The 24,424-nt window shown below is 43.4% G+C and overlaps 1 protein-coding gene across 1 annotated transcript; it reads left to right on the top strand.

The window, feature by feature from the left end:
• The first annotated feature begins 2,142 nt into the window (after positions 1 to 2,142).
• BPNT2 (3'(2'), 5'-bisphosphate nucleotidase 2) lies at positions 2,143 to 23,060 on the top strand. Its single transcript, XM_049820774.1, has 5 exons — positions 2,143 to 2,702; positions 17,010 to 17,169; positions 18,109 to 18,204; positions 21,145 to 21,306; positions 22,766 to 23,060. The coding sequence occupies exons 1-5, from the start codon at positions 2,316 to 2,318 to the stop codon at positions 23,035 to 23,037; spliced, it is 1,077 nt and encodes a 358-aa protein (XP_049676731.1). The 5' UTR covers positions 2,143 to 2,315; the 3' UTR covers positions 23,038 to 23,060.
• The last annotated feature ends 1,364 nt before the right edge of the window (positions 23,061 to 24,424 follow it).

The following is a 24,424-nucleotide window of genomic DNA, read 5'->3' as shown; positions in this document are numbered from 1 at the left end:
GTAGTGGGGGGTGGTTACAGGGGTGGCTTCTGTGAGAGGCTGCTGGAAGCTTCCCCTGTGTCCAACAGAACCAATACCAGCAGGATCCAAGACGGACCCGCCACTGGCCAAGGCTGAGCCCATCAGCGACAGTGGTAGTGCCTCTGGGAGAACAGAATTAAGAAGGGGAAAAAAAAGTTCCTGGGACAGACAGAAACAGCAGCTGGAGAGAAGAGTGAGAACATGTAAGAGAAACAACCCTGCAGACACCCAGGTCACTGAAGGAGGAGGGGGAGGAAATGCTCCAGGTGCCAGAGCAGAGATTCCCCTGCAGCCCATGGGGAAGACCATGGTGAGGCAGGCTGTCCCCCTGCAGCCCAGGGAGGACCCCACGCTGGAGCAGGGGGATGCCCCAAGGAGGCTGTGACCCCGTGGGAATCCCGCGCTGGAGCAGGCTCCTGGCAGGACCTGAGGACCTGTGGAGAGAGGAGCCCACGCTGGAGCAGGTTTTCTGGCAGGACTTGTGACCCCACAGAGGACCCACACTGGAGCAGTGTGCTCCTGAAGGACTGCACACCGTGGAAGGGACCCATGCTGGAGAACTTCATGAAGAACTGCAGCCTGTGGGGAGGACCTACATTGGAGAAGTTCATGGAGGACTGTCTCCTGTGGGAGGGAACCCACGCTGGAGCAGGGGAAGAGTGTGAGGAGTCCTGCCCCTGAGGAGGATGAAGCGGCAGAAATAACGTGTGATGAACTGACCATAAACCCCATTCCCCGTCCCCCTGCACCACTGGGGGGTTAGGTAGAGAATCCAGGAGTGAAGCTGAGCCCTGGAAGAAGGGAGAGGTAGAGGGAAGGTGTTGTGAGATTTGATTTTATTTCTCATTACCCTACTCTGGTTGATTGTTAATAAATTGAGTTAATTTTCCCTAAGCTGAGTCTGTTTTGCCCATGACAGTAATTGGCGAGTGATCTCTCCTGTCTTTATGTCGACCCACGAGCCCTTTGTTATATTTTCTCTCCCCTGTCCAGCTGAGGAGGGGGGAGCGATAAAGCTTCTTTGGTGAGCACCTGGCATTCAGCCAGGGTCAACCAGCCACAATTACACAAGTTTAACACTTTAAAAAAAATAAAACGCAAGATCCCACAAAAACAGTTATATTGCATGATCTCTAGTAATTACTTCTTCCCAGAGTCACTACTAAGGTCTGCTTTTATAACCTGTATATCAGCAGACAAGAATATCGCTTGAGTAAAAGAACATGTAATTAATTCAAACAATGCTGAATTAATTTTGTTTCTGATATAACTTACTCAAAACTACTAGGGAGAATTAGAAAAGAGAACAGAAGAAGAATCCGAGATTTCCTGCTTTCCATCCCAGATGTCCATCCTGGTCATAAACGTGCAGTTTCACACTCCCCCAAACCAACTGAGGTGCAAAGAAAAGTATAAATTTAGACAGGTAGGCCTTTAGCACATCACTTGGCTGAGAAAACGGTTGGATTTGCTTCATTCTACTGTATGAAAGGAATTCTTAACTTCGAGCCCCTTTCCTGCAGCACAAGGGGGCTGACAGTCCCAAAGTTCCCTAACCAGTAGGTGAAAGACACGAGATGCTGCTCAGCAACGATGCTCAGAACCGTCAACGGCAAAGCTTCAGAAATTAAGCGGCAATTTATGCCAACAGCAACTTCCAACCGAAATCTCCTTCCCGGCCCGTCGTGCCGCCCTTCCGAGCCGCCTCCGGCCCCGGCTCCGGCCCGGCCCCGGTCCCGGTCCTGGTCCCAGCCCCCGCGGGCGGTCGCGCTGCCAGGGGCGGGCAGGGCCGGCTCCCTCGGCCCCACCACTGCCCGGTGGTGCGTACTCCTCACGCACCTGACACCTAGAAGCAGATGAAGCAAAAAAAACCCCACAAACAACAAACCAAAAAACCCCAAACCCACCCCAAACCACGCGTTTCAGGAGAACCAGCGGGCGAAGGGGAGCGTGCGCTACCAGGCAGGCCCGCGGCAGGGACCAGGAGGGATCTCCCAGCCCCCGGCCGGGACACCCGCAGAGGAGGGGAACGAGCGCCGGACCGCGCTGCCCGCCGGGCGTGCGGTGGGCGGCGGGACATGCTCAGTGCGGGCGGCGGGCCCCGCCTCCGCCTGACCCGGATACAGACGGCGCTGCCTGCCCGCCGGCCCGCTGAGGAGCGTGGAGCCGGGCCGGCTCCGCCGCCGCCCCAGCAGCTAGAGGGAGCGGAGCGCCTCAGCGGCACCATGGGGCTGTGGTGAGCGCCCGGTACCGCTGCCCGCCCGCCCCGCCGCGTGCCCTCCTGCCCCGCGGCCATGGCCCCCATGGGGATCCGCCTCTCGCCGCTCGGCATGGCCGTGTTCTGCCTGCTGGGGCTGGGCGTCCTCTACCACCTCTACTCCGGCTTCCTGGCCGGCCGCTTCGCCTTCTTCATGCTGAGCGAGCCGGCGGCCGGCGGGCCCGAGACGCCCCGCGGCTCCGCGCTCGCCGGCGCCGTGGACCTGCGGGAGCTGCTGGCCGTGTCCGTCCTGGCCGCCGTCAGGGGCGGGGAGGAGGTGAAGCGGGTCCGCGAGGGCAACGTCCTCAACGCCAAGGCGAAGGGGAAGACGCGGGAGGGGGCCGAGGAGCAGCTGACGAGCGGCGACCTCCTCTCCAACCGCAGGATGTTCTACCTGCTGAAGGGCGCCTTCCCCGCCGTGCAGGTGGGTGCCGGGCTCCCTCCCGTGAGGCGGGGAGCGGGCTGTGCAGCGGACCCGGGGCCGGCCACCACCACCCCCCGCCTCCCGCCCGGTGCAGGGCTCCAGCGCTGGGCTGCTCCTCACCGGCCGGGTGAGGGCCTGAGGCGAACCGCCGGGCTGCCGCGCCGCGGGGGCTCGGCCGCTTGCGGGGGGACACGTGTCACCTCCCCGCTTTGTAACCGCCGACGGGAAATGCTGCCCTAGTTTTTGCCTTTCCTCCTTCCCCTCTTGCTGGTTTTGCGGCGGTGCCGCCTCACGGTTGTTGCCGTGGGTGTTGGGTTGCAGGGGAAGGAGCTGGATGATGTGTACGCGGAGCCATGCGAGGTGAAACGATGTTTGAAATAATACGGGCGTGAGGGGTGTGTGTGTGGGGGGGAACGCCGAGTCTAACCGTCGTGGATTATGTGCTCTCTGCTTATGGATAAAGGTTATTTCATCGCTCCGGTTCTGCGTATGTTTATGGTGCTGAGACTAGCAATGCTGTTATTTTCTTAATTATCCCTCCCGCCGTAAGCTATAGGCAGAGCTGGTAACGGGGAGAAGGGGTTGAGGATTTGAGGTTTAGGAACACAGCGTTACAGTATCTGACTTCTTAGCTCTCGTGACTTTGGGACAGCAGATAAGCGAACAGCTGTGTCACACTATGGATCACTGCCTACGTGGGCAAAATGTGTTTACTTTTCTTTCAGAGGTGTACACGCCTCCCTGCTCTCACTCGCTTCTGAAACCTGGGTCTGACGCTTCAGGTCGCACCCGAACCTGAACTATACTTTAGAGGCCTTTCGGGTTTTGTTGGCTTTGTTTCCAACTTCCGCTTAAGTAAATGGGAACTTCTCTTCAGTGTCTTGATGTTAAATTCTTTAGCTTTTTACAGTCGTTTGAAACAGATAGAAAACCTAAGTTTGGATTTCAGAGGTGGTGATTGCATGCTTTTCCTGGACAAGTTGAGAAAAAAAGTAGTGTAGTTCATTTTTTGCTTAAGTTTAGTTACTACTCAGTGAGTTTTCAGTGGCTGTTTTGGAAGCTCGTCAGCATGGTGTGTAGTTCTTTGGAGTTTGCTTTTGTTTTGTTTGTTTGGATTTTTTTTAAGTTTGTAGAGAACCTATTGAATATGAAATCTAAAGCAAACACCAGATTCTTCAGTATTTGAAATAAACTTGATATGTGATTAATCATCCTCTACAGAAAGATTATGAAGGTTATGTTCTGAAGATGGCTGGATTGTCGGTTCACAGGCCCTACATTAAAGGAAGGAAAAGTATTGTCCCTTGTTCTCTTTTGCGATTCACTGTCGTCACGGAGCAAGGCATTACCTGTATTGCTGCCTGAAATCTGTATGCTTTCTCCCCTTCCACAGATGGAGGGACTTCATTAGTTCAGACGTAAGAGTTGTCTGTGCTTCTAGAGAAGGCTGGGGTTCGGTTTGTGCTTGAAGAGCTCAGGGAACTGTGTTGCCTGTTCTGTGTCTGTGGTCACATGCATAAACTCCGGTGCCTGGGGTGCATAGCAGTGACAGTCTGACTTGTGCATCTTCCTCTCAGAGGGTGCTGCTAGCCTTTAAAAAATAGTTGGTACTTTCTAGAGTGCAGATGTGTTCTCAAACACAGTATGAAGACAAAAATGGGTGGAACACATCTGTGGAACTTGAAAAAAATCAGGCATATTTCTTTTTTTCTTTTTTTTCCTTTTTCTCCCTCTCCCACCCCCCTTAGATTGACTGAGGTTGAGCACTGAGGATGACTAGGAAGAGTTTGTTTGACAAATCTTTCAGCTGATCTAGAGGTACTCAATCTGACAGATCAGCTCTGGGATATTTAGTATTCTGAGTACATGATCTGGATAATAACAGCTTATCTCATGCAGCATTTAAAAAATATCAACTAAGCTGTATATACTGATAAGACATGGTGTCTCTTAAAGTCTATACTATGATGAAGATGTATTCATAAACATTTGTCCAAACCAAAATAAAACCTTTTGTTTCACTATATGCATGTGGCACTATACAATTTTCAGGTGTGAAGACAAGGTCTCATCTCAATCTGCAAATCCTTCATGTGTACCTTCAGCACAACACATCTAAAACTGCTGCTGTTTCATAGAACAGATCTACTGTAGTTTTGGTGTGAATACGAGGATTATAGAGCATTTCCCGAGACACCTTTCATGCGATGCATTATAAAGCTGCATCTTGTAAGAGGCATTGTACTTTATATCTGTAGCCTTATCCCTGTGTACAGAGTGACACCCCAGAATAACAAACATTGAAGTCAAATAAAACCCCTCTTCTCTTCTTGCTAGAGAAAATGCAGCTAACAAAAACTGTCAAACAAAAACTGAAAGAATTCGAAGAGTAAATTTATGCAAAATGCTGATTTACTCACATCATGGAGTCCTTGAGCCTAGCAGGGGTACTGCAACATTTAAAGTGGTGCCAAATGCTGCAGCCAGGGAAAAAACAAACGAGCACAAAACCTGGGTGACAAAATATGCCTATAGCGCAAAGGAAATGAACCATTAATTGTACTCTAAGAATAGCTATGGCTTTCCAATGTTTAAAAATAACCAGGGGGAAAAGTAATTTGACAGAAATAAAGTTAAATCAGTGAGCAGCCTTGGATTCCCTGTATTGTGCTGCTGGACGTAATAAGGGAAAGCATGCAAAAGTCTGTCTGAAGCAGATCTTCTCTTAAGGTGTGATTATTAAGAGAAGATGGAAGAGTTAGGCTTCTCACTTGTGGAAGCTGAAATAAATCTGGAAAGAGTCTTATAATCCTTACAGTTGTGATTTATAAAACCACTTTCAAAATCTGAGGGGTGGAAGAGAGAAAAAACCCACAAAAACCTAGAAATGTTTTGCCTTTGTCTGTTGTTTTAAGTAAAGGTATTATCTCTACAGAGGAAGAGGAACTCCACTGCTTACATCACCTGCTCTATTTGATATAAATAGATGCATTTGCGTCAGTTCAAGACTTCTCACAGCTAGGTTAGGTAAGACCGAAGAGGAGATTGATTCTGTTTTATCACTGTGTAGTAAATTGAGTGGTGTTGAGTATTGTTGTTATATCCCTTAGAAATAGATGTGAGAAAGATAAGGGAGGAAGGGGCAAGTCAGTTATTTCTAACTCAAGTATTACCCAGTGTTGTCTGATTGCACGTAACATCCATCAATGAATATTTGCATGCATCTTCTATGAAGTATGTTTGTGCAATTGATTTAAAAATACATTTAATGCTAAGATATATACAGTGGTTTCTCTTGATAAAGTCCTCAACTGCAGTTACAGGCTTGAGGTGTTTACTGCTCCTGCACTACCAATTGTGTTGTCTTTGTCTATTTGTTTGTCATGCTGAGAATGAATTAAAGCTCTGATCCAGCTATAATCATCCCTTCTGCACCTTTTCATTTTTTTCTTTATCTTATTTATCTTTTCTGGGTTACTTCACTGCTTTTCTGGTTGGTTCTCCATGCGGCCCCATTTATTCTGTGTGCTAGCACAGTGGTGGTGTGATAAGAAAGACTGAGATGGGAATCAGGTGAGGGGATTAAGGAGATGCTCAAGCCAGCCCTGCTGCTGGGGGGAGAGGGGACTGGGGAGGCAGTGTTTCCAAATCCAGTTAAGAGACTGGACAGAAACACTGGTATGTTCTGCCCAAAAGAGCTTCTCAGTTTGGAGAGATGATCTCATTATACAGGGGTTTCAGCAGCATTACCTCATAAAAGAGCTTCTTTCTCAGAGCCATGCATCAGAGTCTTCCTTTTTATGAACTCTGCTTGTCCAGGGGTCAGTGTCAGGAACTTGGTACCTGAATGTATCCAAGATAAAAGTGTAAAATAAAGGTTATTTAGGAATACCCTGGTTCACTTCACATTATGGCCCTACCAACAGCCTGTGTCAGCACATCTGAAGGAGCAGCCCTACTCGCTCACAAAGGTGGGAGTGATTGACAGAGGAATACATGTGCCTTAAACAAGCACTTTGGCCACATTCCCTGTGTCCTCTGACTATCAAAAAGCCAATCTTAGTGACCCACACAATTCTGTTGTTTCGATTCTACACTATACTAGCGTTATTTTCGTAGGATGCAGACTTCAGTCTTATTTGCCAGAATAAATTCTGCCCTATACTCTCATTTTCAGCTGCTTGGGCTTAATTTTGACCAGTGCATTGATTTGTGTTCTATAGTTGCACCGGCTATATGTCTTGTTTTCTAGTGTAAATCCTAGTCTCTCTTCAAGCATCTTTTTATCAGTCTGTCGTGGTTTAACCTCAGCCAGCAACTAAAGACCACACAGCCGCTTGTTCACTCGGCCCCTGGTGAAATGGGGGAGAGAATCAGAAAAGTGAGAAAACTCGTGGGTTGAGATAAAGACAGTTTAAGTAAAGCAAAAGCCGCACACGCAAGCAAAGCAAAACAAGGAATTCATTCACCACTTCCCACCGGCAGGCAGGTGTTCAGCCATCTCCAGCAAAGCAGGGCTCCATCATGCATAACGGTGACTTGGGAGGACAAACGCCATCACTCCGAATGCCCCCCCCCCTTCCTCCTTCTCCCACCTTTACATGCTGAGCATGATGTCATATGGTCTGGAATATGCCTTGGGTCAGTTGGGATCAGCTGTCCCAGCTGTGTCCCCTCCCAACTCCTTGTGCCCCCCCAGCCTCCTCGCTGGTGGGGTGGGGTGAGAAGTAGAAAAGGCCTTGGCTCTGTGTAAGCATTGCCCAGCAGGGACGAAAACATCCCTCTGTTATCAACACTGTTGCCAGCACAAATCCAAACCAGAGCCCCATACTAGCTACCATGAAGAAAATTAACTCTATCCCAGCCTAAACCAGCACACAGTCTTGCCACTGCCCTGAATCTGAATGTTCTACCCAGTGAAGATAGATGATAAATACCTCATTTCAAGTTTCTGCATGATAATGCTGGAATTGGGTGTCAGTGTTTGAAATGGAAATTTAAGAACATGTCAGTTTAACTTTTAACGAGATTTTCCTCTAAATTAATTCCACTGTTTGAAGATTAATGTCTCCAAGCTCTCCTTTTTTTTTTTTTTTTTTAAAAAAAAATCAAGCTACCGGAACTACTTGTGAGGTTTAAACCTGCTGTTTACAGACTTCTGACTACAGTGCCAGTTATCATACTTAGAAAACTGGAATTTCATCTAAGATGGCAAGCTGTGCATCTGATGCCGATTCTGTGGGAAAGATAGATATGTTAAAGAAGTAGGTTTAAAAACCAAAATGCTGTTTAAACCTCAGAAGGATTTCAGTGCTTTGCTGAATAAGTTCAGTAATTTATTTGTCTCTTCATGTTGTGAGAATGGCATCCTCAGGTCTTGGGGTTTTTAACAAAATTACCATTCTTCTGACCCAAATGATCTTAGCAACTGGCAACAAGTTTCTAAGTAAAGCAATAAGTGTGAATGTTAATTGGGTATCTCGGTAATAGGTGTTGTCTGGAGACGCATCTCTTAACATGGGTTTGAATTGATGCTAGATGACTTATGCTGTCTCTCTCTACATAAAATGAAATTAAAGCCTGTAACTTTATGATAATGAGGTCTGTGATGATCTTTTCAGATGTAATGACAAGTAGTTCATTTGGCTTGTGTGTATCCTGGGGGTGTTTCATCTGTCAGCTGAGCATCTGGAGGTTTGAGTTTTAGTAGTGTAACCACTCACAAACAGCGAAAGTTTTCTCAGTGTTATTTATTGTATTGGTAGACTTCTAATCTGGCCTTATTTGGATGGTTTTTTTAAAATGAAAAGTAGTGTTGCAACTCTCGTGACAAACTAGTCATCCCATTCTCTTTGCTAGACTTGCATCTGTATATAACTGTAACAGAGAATTTTGCTGTCTACTGAAACGTGTGTGAGCTAATGAGTGAGTGGCTTTATTACTTTTACTGGTTTTAAATTCTAGTTGTTTCTACAGAATACTGGAGGAAACTTTGAATTCTGTGATCCATGCTGGCTTGCATCTGTATATAACTGTAACAGAATTTTGCTGTCTACTGAAACGTGTGTGAGCTAATGAGTGAGTGGCTTTATTACTTTTACTGGTTTTAAATTCTAGTTGTTTCTACAGAATACTGGAGGAAACTTTGAATTCTGTGATCCATGCTGATTCCCCCTGTTGCATTTTTGTTGTTTTCACTAACTTGTATTTGTCTTAAGTCAGTAGAAGCAGAGTTGTCATCTGATACATCTTTACCATTTGTGAAAACATGTTTGTTTCACTCTGCTTCCTTCTGTCTTAATGACCAAACCACATAATGAGTTTTGATAAGTACTAATTGAGCTTTTTGACATTTAGGCTTGTCCATATTCTTCTTTGCACATCCAGTAATCTTGTTGCTGCATGAAGTGACGACTTCTTATTAAAATAAATGAAGATATAGTTGATGGTAGAGGAAAACTTCTCTCTGCCTGGACTTCTGTGCCTTGAAAAAAAATGCATGCTTCCTTTATCTGTTTTGTGGCATTATTATAGAAGTATTTGTTGTTTTCATTTCAAATGAATGACAACATGAGACCAGTGGTTTTTATACCTTTTATTATTTTATATATTAGTCTATTTTTATACCTTCCACATTTATATACAAATATACTTTATATTTTTATTAAACTTTATTACCTTTTAACAAGCTATTTATTTAGAGAACCATGTGACTCAGCAAGGTCCTCTCTATCCTTTCATAACAGAATCTACCTTGCTAAAACTCTTTGTAAATTGGACCCTAGCAAGAGGAAACTTTTTGAAAGGCATGAAGGTCACTTGTAAAAGCTCATTTTTCCTTTCTGATAGGTTGAGGTAATCTAAGGAGGAAAAGAACCCTTTCAAAAGGAAGCAGCTGGCTTTAAAAATGTCAGTGTACTGAATAAAACTAGAATTTTTTACTATGCTGGCAAGGCTACTATTCAAACTGTTTAAAGCTTAAAGGCACTTTAAACTTAAAAAAGGAAGTGATATTTTGATTTCTGAGTTTGCGTTCTTTTCAGTGTCAAGTAACATAAGCTTTCAGGAAGCAGCTTTCATTCATAGTGAAAACTGCTGCTCACTGCCCCAAAATTCAAAAGTTGGAGGGATCATGAGTGGTCCTGGCTGCTGGTGAGCTAAGTCTTGGTGTGAATGCAAGTCCTTCCTTCTGCAGCAGATTCTGGAGCCCTGTTTCATAACCAGGATAAGTTAAATACTTTCCTTGGTTATTGGAAATACAGTGCTTTGACTGCTTCTTGCTCTCCTGGAGAGTGCTCTCCTGTTGTGCATATTTATACATCATGACTTGTCAAGTGGGTGTTTACGTTCAGAGGTTTTGGCATCTGATTCCTTCACAAAATTTGTGTATGTACAGATGCTGTGAGAAGATGAGACAGCTTTCACCTCTGATATATTTGAGGGAAAAAACAGAGAAGCTGAGCAAATGGAGGTAAAACAGTCTGACTTGTAGTGTAGCGGGCATAAGGGCACGTTGCTTTTTGGTGAAGCATGACAACTGCTGGAGGGGTGAGGTGTGAGGCTTGGCCCATAAGCGGGGGAAAGCCCAAAGGCTCCTGACTGAAGTGCTCTCCCCTGAGTTGTGACATCTCTGAAGCACAGTCAAATAACAGCAAATCAAGTACAGTCCCGTGCAGTACCTCTAGTATAGTCATCCCGTGCAGACGTTAGTCCAGAGGATGCATATAGTGACAGGGGTCATATCTCAGTCAGTGTCGTGGTTTAACCCCAGCCAGCAACTAAGCACCACGCAACCACTCGCTCACTTCCTCCCCACCCAGTGGGATGGGGGAGAAAATTGGGAAAAGCAGTAAAACTCGTGGGTTGAGATAAGAATGGTTTAATAGAACAGAAAAGAAGAAACTAAGAATGATAACACTAATAAAATGACAACAGCAATATTAAAAGGATTGGAATATACAAGTGATGCACAGGGCAATTGCTCACCACCTGCCGACCGACGCCTAGTTACTCCCTGAGTGGCGATTCCCCCACTTGCCCCAGTTCCTATACTAGATGGGACGTCCCATGGTATGGAATACACCGTTGGCCAGTTTGGGTCAGCTGCCCTGGCTGTGTCCTGTGCCAACTTCTTGTGCCCCTCCAGCTTTCTCGCTGGCTGGGCATGAGAGGCTGAAAAATCCTTGACTTTAGTCTAAACACTACCGAGCAACAACTGAAAACATCAGTGTGTTATCAACATTCTTCTCATACTGAACTCAAAACACAGCACTGTACCAGCTACTAGGAAGACAGTTAACTCTATCCCAGCTGAAACCAGGACAGTCAGCCAGTAAGAAGGGATCACTGCTGTTTTATTGTTTGTAAATGTTTGCATTTACTTATTTACTTCTCTCCCTCTGCTCCGTTCCTCCATCTCCTGTCATGTGAATGCAAATGGCAAAGTTAAGTTTGAATCTTGGGTATGCATAATGCTTACACTGCATAATCACCAGTGAAGTGGCTGTGTATCTCATGCAGAGTTAGTGCCCTAACAAAACAGAAGAACAAAGTCAAACATCTATTAATGTTGTACTAGTGTTCCCCTGTGCACGCTATTTTGTCTGGGCCTCCAGGCTTTCCATTTTCATGGTCCCATTCAAATCAATAGACTTATTCATTGAATCATAGAATCATGGAATAGTTTGGGTTGGAAGGGACCTTTCAAGGTCATCTAGTCCAACCCCCCTGCAATGAGCAGGAAGGTCTTCAACTAGATTAGGTTTCTCAGAGCCCCATCCGACCTGGCCTTGAATGTTCCCAGGGATGGGGCATCTACCATATCTCTGGGCAACCTGTTCCAGTCTCTGTTCTTGAAATGTAATACGTGGAATATTCTTATATTCATATTCGGACTAGTGAATAGTATCTTTGTTGTTACCTAAACTGTGGGGTGGTTTTGTTTTGTTTTTACCTTGATAGCTTAATTAGTATTTCTTCTTTATAATACAGGTGGGATAGTATTTGTGTTGCTCATGTTTTGTTTTCTATTTTAATAAAAGAGCACTGAGATTTGGATTTGAGAGGACTTAATTATCGGATGAGGATATTGATACTCAGGAGTAAAGAGCTGTTCTACCTCATCTTTTTTCAAGATACTGGTTTGTTTGCAAATTAAAATACAAAATGAGTATTGGGATGAATAAGGATGTGGGGAAGGAGGGGGAGTAATAAATTCAAATAAAATTCACTTCCCACCAAACACTAAGAAAAGCATTGCATTTTCATGTACTGATGTTTATTTTTTTTAAATAATTTATGTATTTGAACAGAAACTTCTATTTAATTTTTTTAGTAGATATGTTTTCAGTTTAATTTATCTTTAATGGGTGAATTCAAAACCAAAACTACAGCTGTGCCCTACTCTTTCAAACCAGGAAGAAGCCTGAGTTTGTTCACCTTGCCACAGACAGCTACCTAGTATTCAAGCAGTTTTGTTGGGTGATGATCTGCCACATAGACATCACGAAGTGCTGGTAGGGAGTAGCCCAGCACAGGACAATGAGCCACTGTGAGGTTCCCTGACGTCTTTACGTGGTCAGGACTGTTGGCTGTTCAGAGCACTGCGTTTATCCACACGGGTTTGTAGTACACTCCTGAGTTGCTTCCCGTGTCTCTGAGCAGATCTGTATTCCAATCACCAACGTGCCAGAGGAGAGGGTGCAAGGGGCTTCTGAAGGCTGGGGACACCTGGGTGTTTCGGAGGGCACACCATGTGCTGATCCCGATGTTGCTGTTGGACCTCTGCTGCTGGCTGCCGTGAGCACCATCCCTCATCCGTTATGGGATTCCTGCACCTCTCAGACTCGTTTTGAAGAAGCTCTGTGCTGGCGAGATGCAGCCAGACTGCCTTTTTTATGAAATAATTTTTTTGTTGACCTTTCAATAGTAGTCCCTTCACCTGTTTATATGTGTTTTATTAAATCTCTGTGTTTGATGCAGCTCTTTGTGAGGAGGGCTTTCCTTTCCAAGTATGACTGGGGAAGATTGCTTAAATGTAGTTAAACTTGCTGTCGGTGGGCAGCTTACAGAGCTTCCCGAGACAGGTTTTTACAGCTTACAGCTGTTAGTTGGCTAACCCCAAATAACTATTTATTTCTGTCTTCTGCTTGCTGCCTCAAGTTCTTGCATGATGGGTTGCTATCTAAATCTGACTCTTGGGAGTAGGCAAAGTTATGTATATGATAGCAAGCATGCAGACTTTATTTACATTAACGTAGCAGTTTGACTCAGAGTGTCTTGCTGGAACAAGCTCTGTTGTCTGAAACATTTGGTGTTGTGATTGTCTTTCTACCATAGCTGCTCCTAATTTCTGAGTGAAGACTTGGGAATGCAGTCAAATACATATCCATATTGCTTCAGAAAAGCTTGAAGTGTAAGGTCATGGCCTCTGGAGGCTGTCATTCCAGCAAATGAGAATGACAAGTAGGAAGGGAACATTGTATTAACACAAAGGCATGTTTTCCAGGTTATATTCTCATGCATTAAAAAAAAAAAAAAAAAAGTGCAGGGTGCGAGATAAATTCCCAGCGTTAAGGGTTGGTGATCCTCTCTCAGGCAGCTATGTCTGGCAAAATGCATAATGTAGCTTTAGCTTCCTAACAATAAATAAATTTAATAACCGCGTGTGGTGGAATAACTGAATTTCTACTTGGACTATAACTTGTGGAGTATTCAGCCAAGGCTACAGAGTAAATGGTGATATGAATGGAATACTGGTGACCCAGTTGATTTTTTTTTTATTATTATTTTTATTTTCTCCAGATGGCTTTGCAACATGATCGCTATTTCCCCCCCCTCGCTCCCCCCCTGCCTGTTTTTTCACTGGCAGACTAATTGTGGCTGTCGAGAGAGACTCCTCAGAAGCATTATAAATACTGCAGCGTCATGGCCACCTCTGCAAAAGGTGAACTACTAGGAGGTCTTTCTCTGAAAACAATACCTTTCAGATAGTTTCAGTCTTTTAATATTAGTGTACTGTAACAACAGGTTTAACAAGATATTCTTTCTTTTCAGGATTGGTCCCAACCCTTTAACTTTTGGAGGCCTCTTTCTTCTGTTGAGGAAATGTTTTTGGTTTTTTTGTTTTTTTTTTTTTGTTTACAGTAATATGCTGTAGTGGAACTTGAACTGCCCAGGGGCTGGGTTGAGGCTGCCAAGTCTGTGGGACTAGTCATCTTGACTTTGCAGGACTGTTTTCCCTAGGGGAAAACACAATCGTCAGGTTTCTTGTACAGTGACAGATGTTTAATTTGTAAATGTCATGGCAACTTCAAGGACTCTGTGTTTGGCACACAATGCTTCAAATACTGGTTTTACGTGAGAGGACAGCTATGATGTATGGCTGGAGTTGCTGCAGTTCTGCTTGCTTTCTTTTTTTGAATTCTGTTGGAGAGATGGCCCTTAACCCTTTGCTAATAATGTGTTACAGCTGAGGTGTGTAATGTCTTTTCTTCTCATGATGTGACTTATGTAAAAATCCTGCTGATACAAAGTCTGTAACATTCAAATGTAGTCAGATTGTTTCTTTATTTTCATTGTCTTTCAAAGTCACCTGCCTACAACATCTGTAATAACAAGTTGGTTTAGTTAGAGGGTATTTATCTGCTCTAGCAGTCAGCTGAATCTGAGCTAGCAGTCTTGACACTACCTATAGCAAGTAAAGGGAAATCAGTGGTTCTAGGTTATAGACACATTGTACCCCATGTGTGCCTACTATTTTGCCTTGACCGGACACAAGAGCTAGTCAGTTTGGCATCCATTTAGAATTATATTAGAGGAAACCACCTTTAAAGTTGGCAAGAATAAAAAAGCTGGTTTTCCTAGTATTCTTAAATGTCACAAAAGTCCAGATTTGTTAACTCAACTTAAGACATAACCTACACATCTAAGCCGTAAGCATCATCGTCCTACTAAGTAATTAGTGGAGTGCTATGTTTCTGAAGCATTCACACAGGCTGAAGCTAGAAAGGCATAGCAATGATTTCCTTTTTATTGGCAGTAGAAGGAGCATAGAAATACTAGTCTCCTACTGTAACTAAGGTGCTAAAAGTAAATGGGATGAATTTGTCTGAATTTCTGTTAGCACTACTTATGTCCAGTTGCATTACAGCTCTCCTATAAACCACGTTTGCAGTGGTAGTAAGCTGGTATGGATGGGTTAAGACAGATTGATCCATATTTCCCCAGCAGTTCTTCCTGACAGGTTATGTCGTGTTTTGTAACATGAGAGTTCATTACATACAGTGTTTTGTGCTAACTGCATCTCTTGTGATCCAGAAATACCTTGCTACTGCAGTCACAATGACATCGTATTGGGTTTTGCAGAACGTTCTTCCATTCAACAGACTGGGACTGTGTGCTCCGCTACTGGACCAAACTCTGTTTGGCATACTAAAATGCCCTCTGGTCAAGAATAAAATTCATTAGGCTAGGCAGCCAATGACAATAGGCTTAAATGTGACCTTTGATTCCTGCTTATAAATGTTCTTCATGGGCCTTCTTAGGTATTGGTTTTGTGTGGCAAGGTTTTGGTAGCGGGGGGCGGGGAGGTTACAGGGGTGGCTTCTGTAAGAAGCTGCTGGAAGCTTCCCCTGTGTTCGAGAGAGAGAGCCCATACCAGCCGGCTCTGAGACGGACCCGCTGCCGGCCAAAGCCGAGCCAATCAGCCATAGTGGTAATGCCTCTATGATAACATTTTTAAGAAGGAAAAAAAAGTGGGGAGGGGGAGAAAACCGCCGTCAGAGAGAGGAGTGAGAACATGTAAGAGAAACAACCCTGTGGACACCAAGGTCGGTGAAGAAGGAGGGGGAGGAGATGCTCCAGGCGCCGGAGCAGAGATTCTCCTGCAGCCCGTGGGGAAGACCCTGGTGAGGCAGGCTGTCCCCCTGCAGCCCAGGGAGGTCCACGGTGGAGCAGATCTCCACCTGCAGCCCGGGGAGGACCCCACGCTGGAGCAGGTGGGTTCCCAAAGGAGGCTGTGACCCTGTGGGAACCCCGTGCTGGAGCAGGTTCCTGGCAGGACCTGCGGATCTGTGGAGAGAGGAGCCCATGGAGCAGGTTTTCTGGCAGAACTTGTGACCCCGTGACACACCACGCTGGAGCAGTCTGTGCCTGAAGGACTGCACACCATGGAAGGGACCCATGCCGGAGCAGTTCGTGAAGAACTGCAGCCTGTGGGAAGGACCCACGTTGGAGACGTTTGTGGAGGACTGTCTCCCGTGGGTGGGACCCCACGCTGGAGCAGAGGAAGAGTGTGAGGAGCCCTCACCCTGAGGAGGATGAAGCGGCAGAAAATAACATGTGATGACTGTAAACCCCGTCCCCGTCCTTGTGCCGCTGGGGGGGCTTGGTGAAGAAATCCGGGAGTGAAGTTGTGCCCGGGAAGAAGTGAGGGGTGGAGGGAAGGTGTTCTGAGATTTGGTTTTATTTCTCATTACCTTACCCTGGCTGATTTGTAATACATTGAGCTAGTTTTCCCCAAGCTGAGTCTGTTTTGCCTGTGACGGTAATTAGTGAATGATCTCTCCTGTCCTTATCTCGACCTGCAAGCTTTTTGTTGTATTTTTTCTCTCCCCTGTCCAGCTGAGGATGGGGGAGTGATAGAACGGCTTTGGTGGGCACCTGGCATCCAGCCAGGGTCAACCCATCACAACCCTAAAGACAGGTAAGGAATATTATTAACTGGTTTATAAAATAACATTCATCTCGCAATGTGTAATGGTTACATCCAGTTGAGCTACGTAAATTGCTAGTTGTAACTCAGTGCCGGAAGCAGGAATATATACTAGGGTTCCTACTCCCCCAAGTCATACTATAGTCTGCAAAATATGTGTTGATAAAATATCTGTATGTTTCAATCTGCATCTACTGATGTGTATAAATGGAATATTAGACCCTTGCTGTATCTGTATACCACGTGACTCTGCAAAGTCAGATGTTCGGCTTGTAGCCTTTGAAACAACTGCATTTAACTTTTGATTTAAAAAAGCTGTGATTCATACTGTGAGAATGTTCAGTAGGAAGAGTTGCAGCCAAAGAAAGTGTCCAGCTGTGGTGTGGTTCATAGTAAAATTCTGGATTGTGGTTTTCCATTGCTTGTTGCATGATGGTAATAGCTTGTGAGTTGCTGAAAAATGAGTAATTTGTGCATTTTTAGCTGGAGGTGAAGGGAGAAAGAGAAGATCTGAGCAAACCTGTAATTTCTCTGAGTACCACAGTTACTGTATCTGATAAGTTAATGAAGCTACTTTTGTTGTCTCATCATAGATAAACTCTGAAGAGCGTGTTGATACAGCTGATCAGGAGACAGTCTCTTGGGATCGCAGTATTCCTGAAGACATAAAACAAAAAATACAGCCTAAAGAGGTTCCAGCAGAAAGTGTTACTGTCTGGATCGATCCATTAGATGCTACACAAGAATACACAGGTAGCTGATTCTTGTTGACAAATCATGTGTGTAATTCTGATGTCTGCCTTTTATACTGGAGACAAAATAGTAAGTATTTAAAATGACATCTCTTGTTAAAGTGTGTTATGTCAAAACTAGTGTGATTTAATTGAACAAATTGCATCATGTAATCTCTATAGTTATTGGACCACAGCATTTACTTTTATATATTCCAACTGTGAAATTACTTTGGTGTTCCTTGGAAGTAAGCAATTGCTAAAATAAATGGTAACTGTCATTTATGGATTTTGCTGGATTTACACATTTCTTTATTGAAGTTATTACTGTGGCAACACTAAATATCTCAGAATATTTTGTTTGTTTACTTAAAGGGAATACTAAGTAAATATTTAATATGATAAAAAAAATTGTTATAGTTTTTCAAAAAAGGTTTCATAATTCAATCTTCCCCCTTTTCAAGTGTTTTAAGATGTCACATAAGCAGTTCAAGGCAATCCAACTAAAATTCTTGCTGATAAGTACTGAAGAACAAACAGAAGAATGGGGATTTTTTTGTGAGTATTCCATTGATACAGTCACCTTTTCTGGTGAATGTTCTTTGGTATTTGAATTATCAGCTTTGAACCAATAGAGGACAGGAGGTGAAGCAGAGAAGGGAGAGTATAGGGGCACAGATTTCCATGAAAATACATGCTGCATAAGACACAGCTGTTAACATTAGACCTGGTAGGATAGGTTACATCTACTGAACAGAAAAAATTGCTGGAAAACTGAAGTCTTTAAAGTTGTTTGAAAACTGCCAAGGTTTTTTGAAGATACAACAAAGTTACATAATTGTAAGAGGCAGAATATAGACTAGTCTTCAAAGAACAACTTTTCCATAATGTCAGGTCTGCTTTCTTTTTGTGTTCTTGGCATCTGGCTGTAAACATGCTCACTTTCTCATTTTGCCCACAGAGGATCTTCGACAGTATGTCACGACAATGGTTTGCGTGGCTGTAAATGGCAAACCAGTAATAGGAGTGATACACAAGCCGTTCTCAGCATATACAGGTATCTTTATGCCTTCACATATTTCCAGCTTCTTCAGTCATACTGTTAATTAAAATCTGATGTTTAAGAGAACATCTGTAGGTATAAATGAGAAAATAGTACCTGGGGCAAAAGAGCGCTGCTGCAGACCTCAGAATTAGAGCTGCAGATGTGTTCTGTGCTGTAAAACCACAAAGGAAAATGGTACCCTTGTTTAACATAAAAATGATGCATTTAAAACAAACTAACTGAAAATGTGTTTAAGAATTAAGATCCCTTCAGTTGGAGCACTTATAGCAAAGCAAAGTGAAACCTACACATAATAGCCAGTCTTACGTGTGCTATTAGTCTTTAGCAGAAGAGCACTTTGCTCATTCAGCAGAAGAACTTTGGTCCATGATATTATACCCAGAAGCTGCTGTTTATTCAGTGTGAATAATAAAGATTGATTAAAGGTCTTAATGACAACTGTTTGTGTGTAACAAGCAAGACTTTCTAGCACAGCCTCATTGACTATCTGACATGATTTTAATGCCACAACTGTGAACTAATTAATTCTTTAGTATTAATAACATATCAGTGAGCGTAGCTGCAAGTTTGGCAACGTGTATGCACTTCCGAAAGCTTCAAAGTAGTTTTAGTATTCATGTCTGTCATGGTTTGACCCTGGCTGGGTGCCAGGTGCCCACCAAAGCCACTTTATCACTCCCCCTCCTCAGCTGGACAGGGGAGAGAAAATATAACAAAAGGCTCGTGGGTCAAGATAAGGACAGGGAGAGATAACTCAGTTACCATCATGGGCAAAACAGGCTCAACTTGGGGAAAATAATTAACTTAATTTATTGCCAATCAACCAGAGTAGGGTAATGAGAAATAAAACCAAATTTCAAAACACCTTCCCCCCACCCCTCCCTTCTTCCCAGGCCCAGCTTCACTCCTGAATTCTCTGCCTAGCCCCCCCAGCAGCACAGGGGGATGGGGAATGGGGTTTACGGTCAGTTCATCACACGTTGTCTCTGCCGCTCTTTCCTCCTGAGGGACAGAACTCCTCACGCTCTTCCCCTGCTCCAGCGTGGGGTCCCTCCCACAGGAGACAGTCCTCCACAAACTTCTCCAGTGTAGGTCCTTCCCATGGGCTGCAGTTCTTCACAAACTGCTCCAGCATGGGTCCCCTACAGGGTGCAGTCCTTCAGGCACAGACTTCTGCAATGTGGGTCCCCCACGGGGTCACAAGTCCTGCCAGAAAACCTGCTCCATTGTGGGCTCCTCTCTTCATGGGTCCTGCCAGGAGCCTGCTCCAGTGTGGGCTTCCCACGGTGTCACAGCCTCCTTGGGACATCCCCCTGCTCTGGTGTGGGGTCCTCCACGGGCTGCAGGTGGAGGTCTGCTCCACAGTGGACCTCCATGGGCTGCAGGGGGACAGCCTGCCTCACCATGGTCTTCCCCACGGGCTGCAGGGGAATCTCTGCTCCGGCTCCTGGAGCATCTCCTCCCCTCCTTCTTCACTGACCTTGGGATCTGCAGGGTTGTTCCTCTCACATGTTCTCACTCTTCTCTCTGGCTGCAGTTTCTCTTGCACAACAACTTTTTTCCCTCCTTCTTAAATATGTTATCCCATCGCTGATGGGCTCGGCCTTGGCCAGCGGTGGGTCCATCATAGAGCTGGCTGGCATTGGCTCTGTCAGACACAGGGGAAGCTTCCAGCAGCTCTTCACAGAAGCCACCCCTGTAGCCTCCCCTGCTACTAAAACCTTGCCACACAAACCCAATACATTGTCTTACCATATATTTGAAACAAGAATTTCTGTTCTCATTTTCCTTTAGGCAATACTGACCTCTAGAGTTATGAAGTTATGCAGTAGCTCTGGCACAGAAACTAATTCTGAATAAATGTGTTTCCTATTTGTTCTCTTTTTTTGCCCACTGAATGCTCAATATTTTGTGCTAAATATTTTACTGTCTTTAAATATGAACTTTATTTCCAGTCATTTAAGTGTGTGCTATATTCCAATATGCTTTGAGAATCTTGGGGTTATTGGAACATTTTTTCTAACTATCAACATCTACCTGAAGAAGTGTTTTTTTTAGGACTGTAATTTTGAAAATTTATCTCGTTTAGTGATAGTAAAGTGTGAAACGCTTAGACATGGCATCAGATGAGGTGCAATGAAGCCTGTCATTCTATGTGAACAGTATTCATTTCCTAAGCTGGAAATAACAATATGTTGCAAGTAGGATTGTTCCTAATACTACCACACAAACACAAAGCAGTAAAGGGCAGTTGGCATTGTTATTACACATAACTCAGTCTGTTGCCATACAATCTGGCCCTCTACTGAGATGAAATTGCTGGTTAGTCTGCTAAGTAAATGTCAAATTAATGGTTAGGGGATGCCACCTACCAAGCTTGGCTTTGAACTTCATGATGAAACAAGTGGGAGGTTGCGTATTCTAAATCCAGTCCTCTGAAACACACCATCAAATGTTTTCCTTAGTATTACTATCCTCCAGAGCTATTTCCTTCCTTGCTACCTGCTTTGAAGGATAGTGGGGCTTTTTATTCTTATGAAAAGTTTGAGGAAATACTGGATCTATTTCTGACTCAGAGCCATCCTTTTAACTTTGGTGGCTTTCTAATTGTAAGTTCCAAATATTCCTACTTGGGATTTTCCCCTCTTACTCTGTTTTTTGGAAGTATCACACAAGAATAGTTAGGTATGGGATAATGCCATAAGCACAAAAGTGTGTGTTTGTGTGGGTGCTGTTTCTCTTTCTCTTCCACTTGTGTGCACATGTGGACATGCATCCCTTCCTTTTGTCAGCCCTAACTCTCTTTTACAACAGGGAGGGAAATTAAGCCAGAAGCATCAATTCCATTTTCTCAGATAAGTATCCTTTTATCTTTACACTTAACAGAGATTGTCTTTGTAAATCTTAGCAGAATTTGTGTTTTTCTTGTAGCCTGGGCAATGGTGGATGGTGGGTCAAACATAAAAGCTCGTTCCTCCTACAATGAGAAAACTCCAAGGATTATTGTATCCCGCTCCCATGCAGGAAAAGTTGAGCAGGTTGCACGGCAGACATTTGGAAATAAGACTGTGATAATCCCCGCTGGTGGAGCAGGTTTGGTTCCTTAAGCATCCTATCCATTTTATTGCTTCCAAATGATTTAAGGGGATAGCTGTTACTAGACAAAAGGATATAACTGTGGCATCTCTTCTTTTTTCTCTTACCTTTTGTCCTTCGCATTGCTAAAAGCAAGCACTTGACAATGGGACACAGTTTTTTCCTGTATATAGAAACCTACATTGAAACTTAGTTCAGGCTTCAACCTATTCACAAGTTAGTATGTTAGTGAACCTAAGCCTGGGCCAGCAATGTTCTTGTGGTCCTTTCATTGAACACACTGATATGCATTCATTGAAGGCACTGGTGCCTCTGTGGAGGAAAAAGGGTTTTGTGACCACATACGGAATGATGGAAGAGAATCTGTTGGTTCTTAGTTAGCTAGTAGTATGTTTCATTAAACAATTTTTTTTTTTTTTTGAGAAAAAGCCATTAAAGCTTGGTACTATGTCTTGCATTTATGTCAAAAGAGAAAACTAGTGTCACTGAAGGCCATTTTTATGTGCCTCATGTTCAGTCCAAAGACGTTTTAGCTTAGCTTTTGTAAGCTTACACAATATCCTTGTGTGTGTTGCTGACAGAATGGAAATATATGAGACACTAGTATGAAGCAATTGCTGTTTCAAAGTCTCAGAAAAGCCATGCAAAATTTGAATTTTACAGAAATGTATCATTCTGTGTCTTTAATATGGGAAGCTAGAGCTCCCTTACGGATTGTTTAGTCAATAAGATGTTGCATAGGTTCTTGACAATGAATCTAAATGAGTTTTCTTATGATAAAGGAAGTGAAAGTCTAACTGATTATAGCAGATCTTCTCCAGGGCTTGACTCTGTGTAAGAAGATAAAGAAAGGAACAGTTTAGTGAAACAAGGATTTTGGTTGAACAGTTGAAAAATTGAAAAAATTCCATAAAAGAAAGAATACTATTTTGAGCAATGACTTTGTACTGCATAATGTATGATAAAGAGGAATGCCCTGGGCTGAGTGGTATATGCATCTTCCTTCTATTGTAATAAAAATCCAGGAAGCAAAAGGTTGACTTCAGCATAATACAGAGATTGAGAATAAGTGAGTGAACATTAAGAGCAAAACTGTATTTGAGTTTCTGGTCTTGTTCTTCTAATGTGTCTCTAGATAAGTCTATAGCATATTAGTAAAGGCTGTCTAAAAATAATGTGTCTCAAATACCCAGGGTTTTAAATGGGGTGCAGTGGAAAAATCTTGTTGGGGGGGGTGTGTGTGTGTGTTCCTTTTTCAATTTTCTCTACAGGTTAGAGGGCAGACAAAGTTTATTGATGCTTTTGCCATTATACTGGATGGCGTGATGTAATTAATGACATCACTTTCCTAAATCTTGTATGTGCATGTTAACACTTACTATAAGATTTATCCTTTATGAGGAACAGGAAAACTTGGTTTAATATTTTTTTTTTAACTTCCGCTTGTTTCTTCTAGGTTATAAAGTGTTGGCCCTCCTTGACGTTGCTGAAAAGAATCAAGAAGAAGCTGACGTATATATCCATGTCACCTACATTAAGAAGTGGGACATATGTGCTGGAAATGCAGTGTTGAGAGCATTGGGTGGCCATATGACTACCCTAACTGGTGAAGAAATTAGTTACACTGGCTCAGATGGCAATGAGGGAGGACTTATAGCCAGTATCAACATGAACCATAAAGCACTAATTGAAAAACTTCCAGATCTGGAAAAAACATCACACAAATAAACTTGACTGATGGAGAAGTACAAGTTGTGCTTTTGTAGCCTCTGAATGCTCTGTCTGAAGAAGCAGGTGTGAAAACCTGCTGGGAAAGATGCACAGCAAAGCAGTTTGGTGTGGGTTTGGGGACTATATAGTGCATTGGGTTTCTTCAGTGGTGGTATTTAAAAAAGAATAAAATAATAATCAGAAGTAGAAAGGGGACTGACTGCCTCACACCTCAGTTTCCACGTTGGGGTTTTTTTTTCCAGACTGTTTTTATGCAGCTCTTATACTCAAGGTGCATATACAGTATATATTGGTGAACGTAGGTGAACTAAAGAAAAATCCAAATTTATTCATAAAATAACCGAAGTAGTTCTCACAGGAATTTCTTGGAACCTTTTACATCTTGTTACTGTAGTTGTAGCAACTCCATAATGAATTAGGTAGGAAAAAAGGTTGATTTGTATAGGCATCTGATAACTCTGTAAACAGTTTAGCAGGAAACATGACCCTGTGTTCTGTATCCCCTGAACAGAAAGCACAAGAAGGTTGACACAAATTTATATGCAGCAGCAATTTATCTTTGAGAGTGTGGCATTCCTTCTGCTTTTTAAGAGGAAAAAAAAGAAATGTTCTATACTGTTTTGACTTTTTTCCTGAAGATGTAAACCAGTTTAGTTCAGATGGGTTGTGAATATCAGTGCTTTATTAATCAGTGTAATTATTTCCATATACCTTTTTAAAAGAAGGCAATGTTTCCTTGTATAGTTTTTAACAGGTACTTCTTGTCCTTGATTTCTGCGTACAGTGTTGAAGATGCATGCTAGATTTTTCTCTAATGTAGGACTTGCTCATCATTTCATATTTGTGCCTATAGAAACAGCCTCTTCCTTCAGTACCTGTTTTTTTGTTTGGTTTTTTTTTTTCCATTGGATAGAGTCAGATGGAATGAGTTTAACAGATATAGTAAGTTGATTGGTTGTTTCCATTTGCAACATGACATATAAACCAGCAATTTTTCTACAACCCCAGAAATTACTTTCTGTCTTTTTAGATTAAGGCGCACTCTTTTCTGCAGAAAGCTCTTGAGCCATCCCTAACAGCTTGCAGTTACTTGGTTTGTGGACATTTACATAGAGAGAGACCATTTAAACTTGAATTTGTTTAAGCACGTTCAAAGAACATGTGGCACTTGAGGTACAGCAGGGTCGGCAAAACTTTACTGAAAAACGTTCTTTGTCAATCCAGCATATGCAGAACAGAACATGGGCCCTTTGATATCAAATGACAATTTGTTGCATCTCTAAAATATGTGGACCTCTATCTGCAAAAATGTAACCATCTGTATTGTTCTCTGCATCCCTCTGAAGGGTTTTAGAAGGTTAAAATGTACCTGTTTGAATTATCA

Source organism: Accipiter gentilis, chromosome 2 (genome assembly GCF_929443795.1).
Source record: "Accipiter gentilis chromosome 2, bAccGen1.1, whole genome shotgun sequence".
NCBI classification, from domain to species: Eukaryota; Metazoa; Chordata; class Aves; order Accipitriformes; family Accipitridae; genus Astur; species Astur gentilis.
The sequence above is the reverse complement of the archived record's forward strand: the minus strand, read 5'-3'. Positions and strand labels throughout refer to the sequence as shown.

Excerpts from the sequence above, each read along its gene's own strand:
- BPNT2 (XM_049820774.1), top strand. The coding sequence starts at position 2,316 with ATGGCCCCCATGGGGATCCGCCTCTCGCCGCTCGGCATGGCCGTGTTC. Across the intron at positions 17,170-18,108 it reads TGCTACACAAGAATACACAG|AGGATCTTCGACAGTATGTC; the intron begins GTAGCTGATTCT and ends TTTTGCCCACAG. Across the intron at positions 18,205-21,144 it reads GCCGTTCTCAGCATATACAG|CCTGGGCAATGGTGGATGGT; the intron begins GTATCTTTATGC and ends TTTTTCTTGTAG.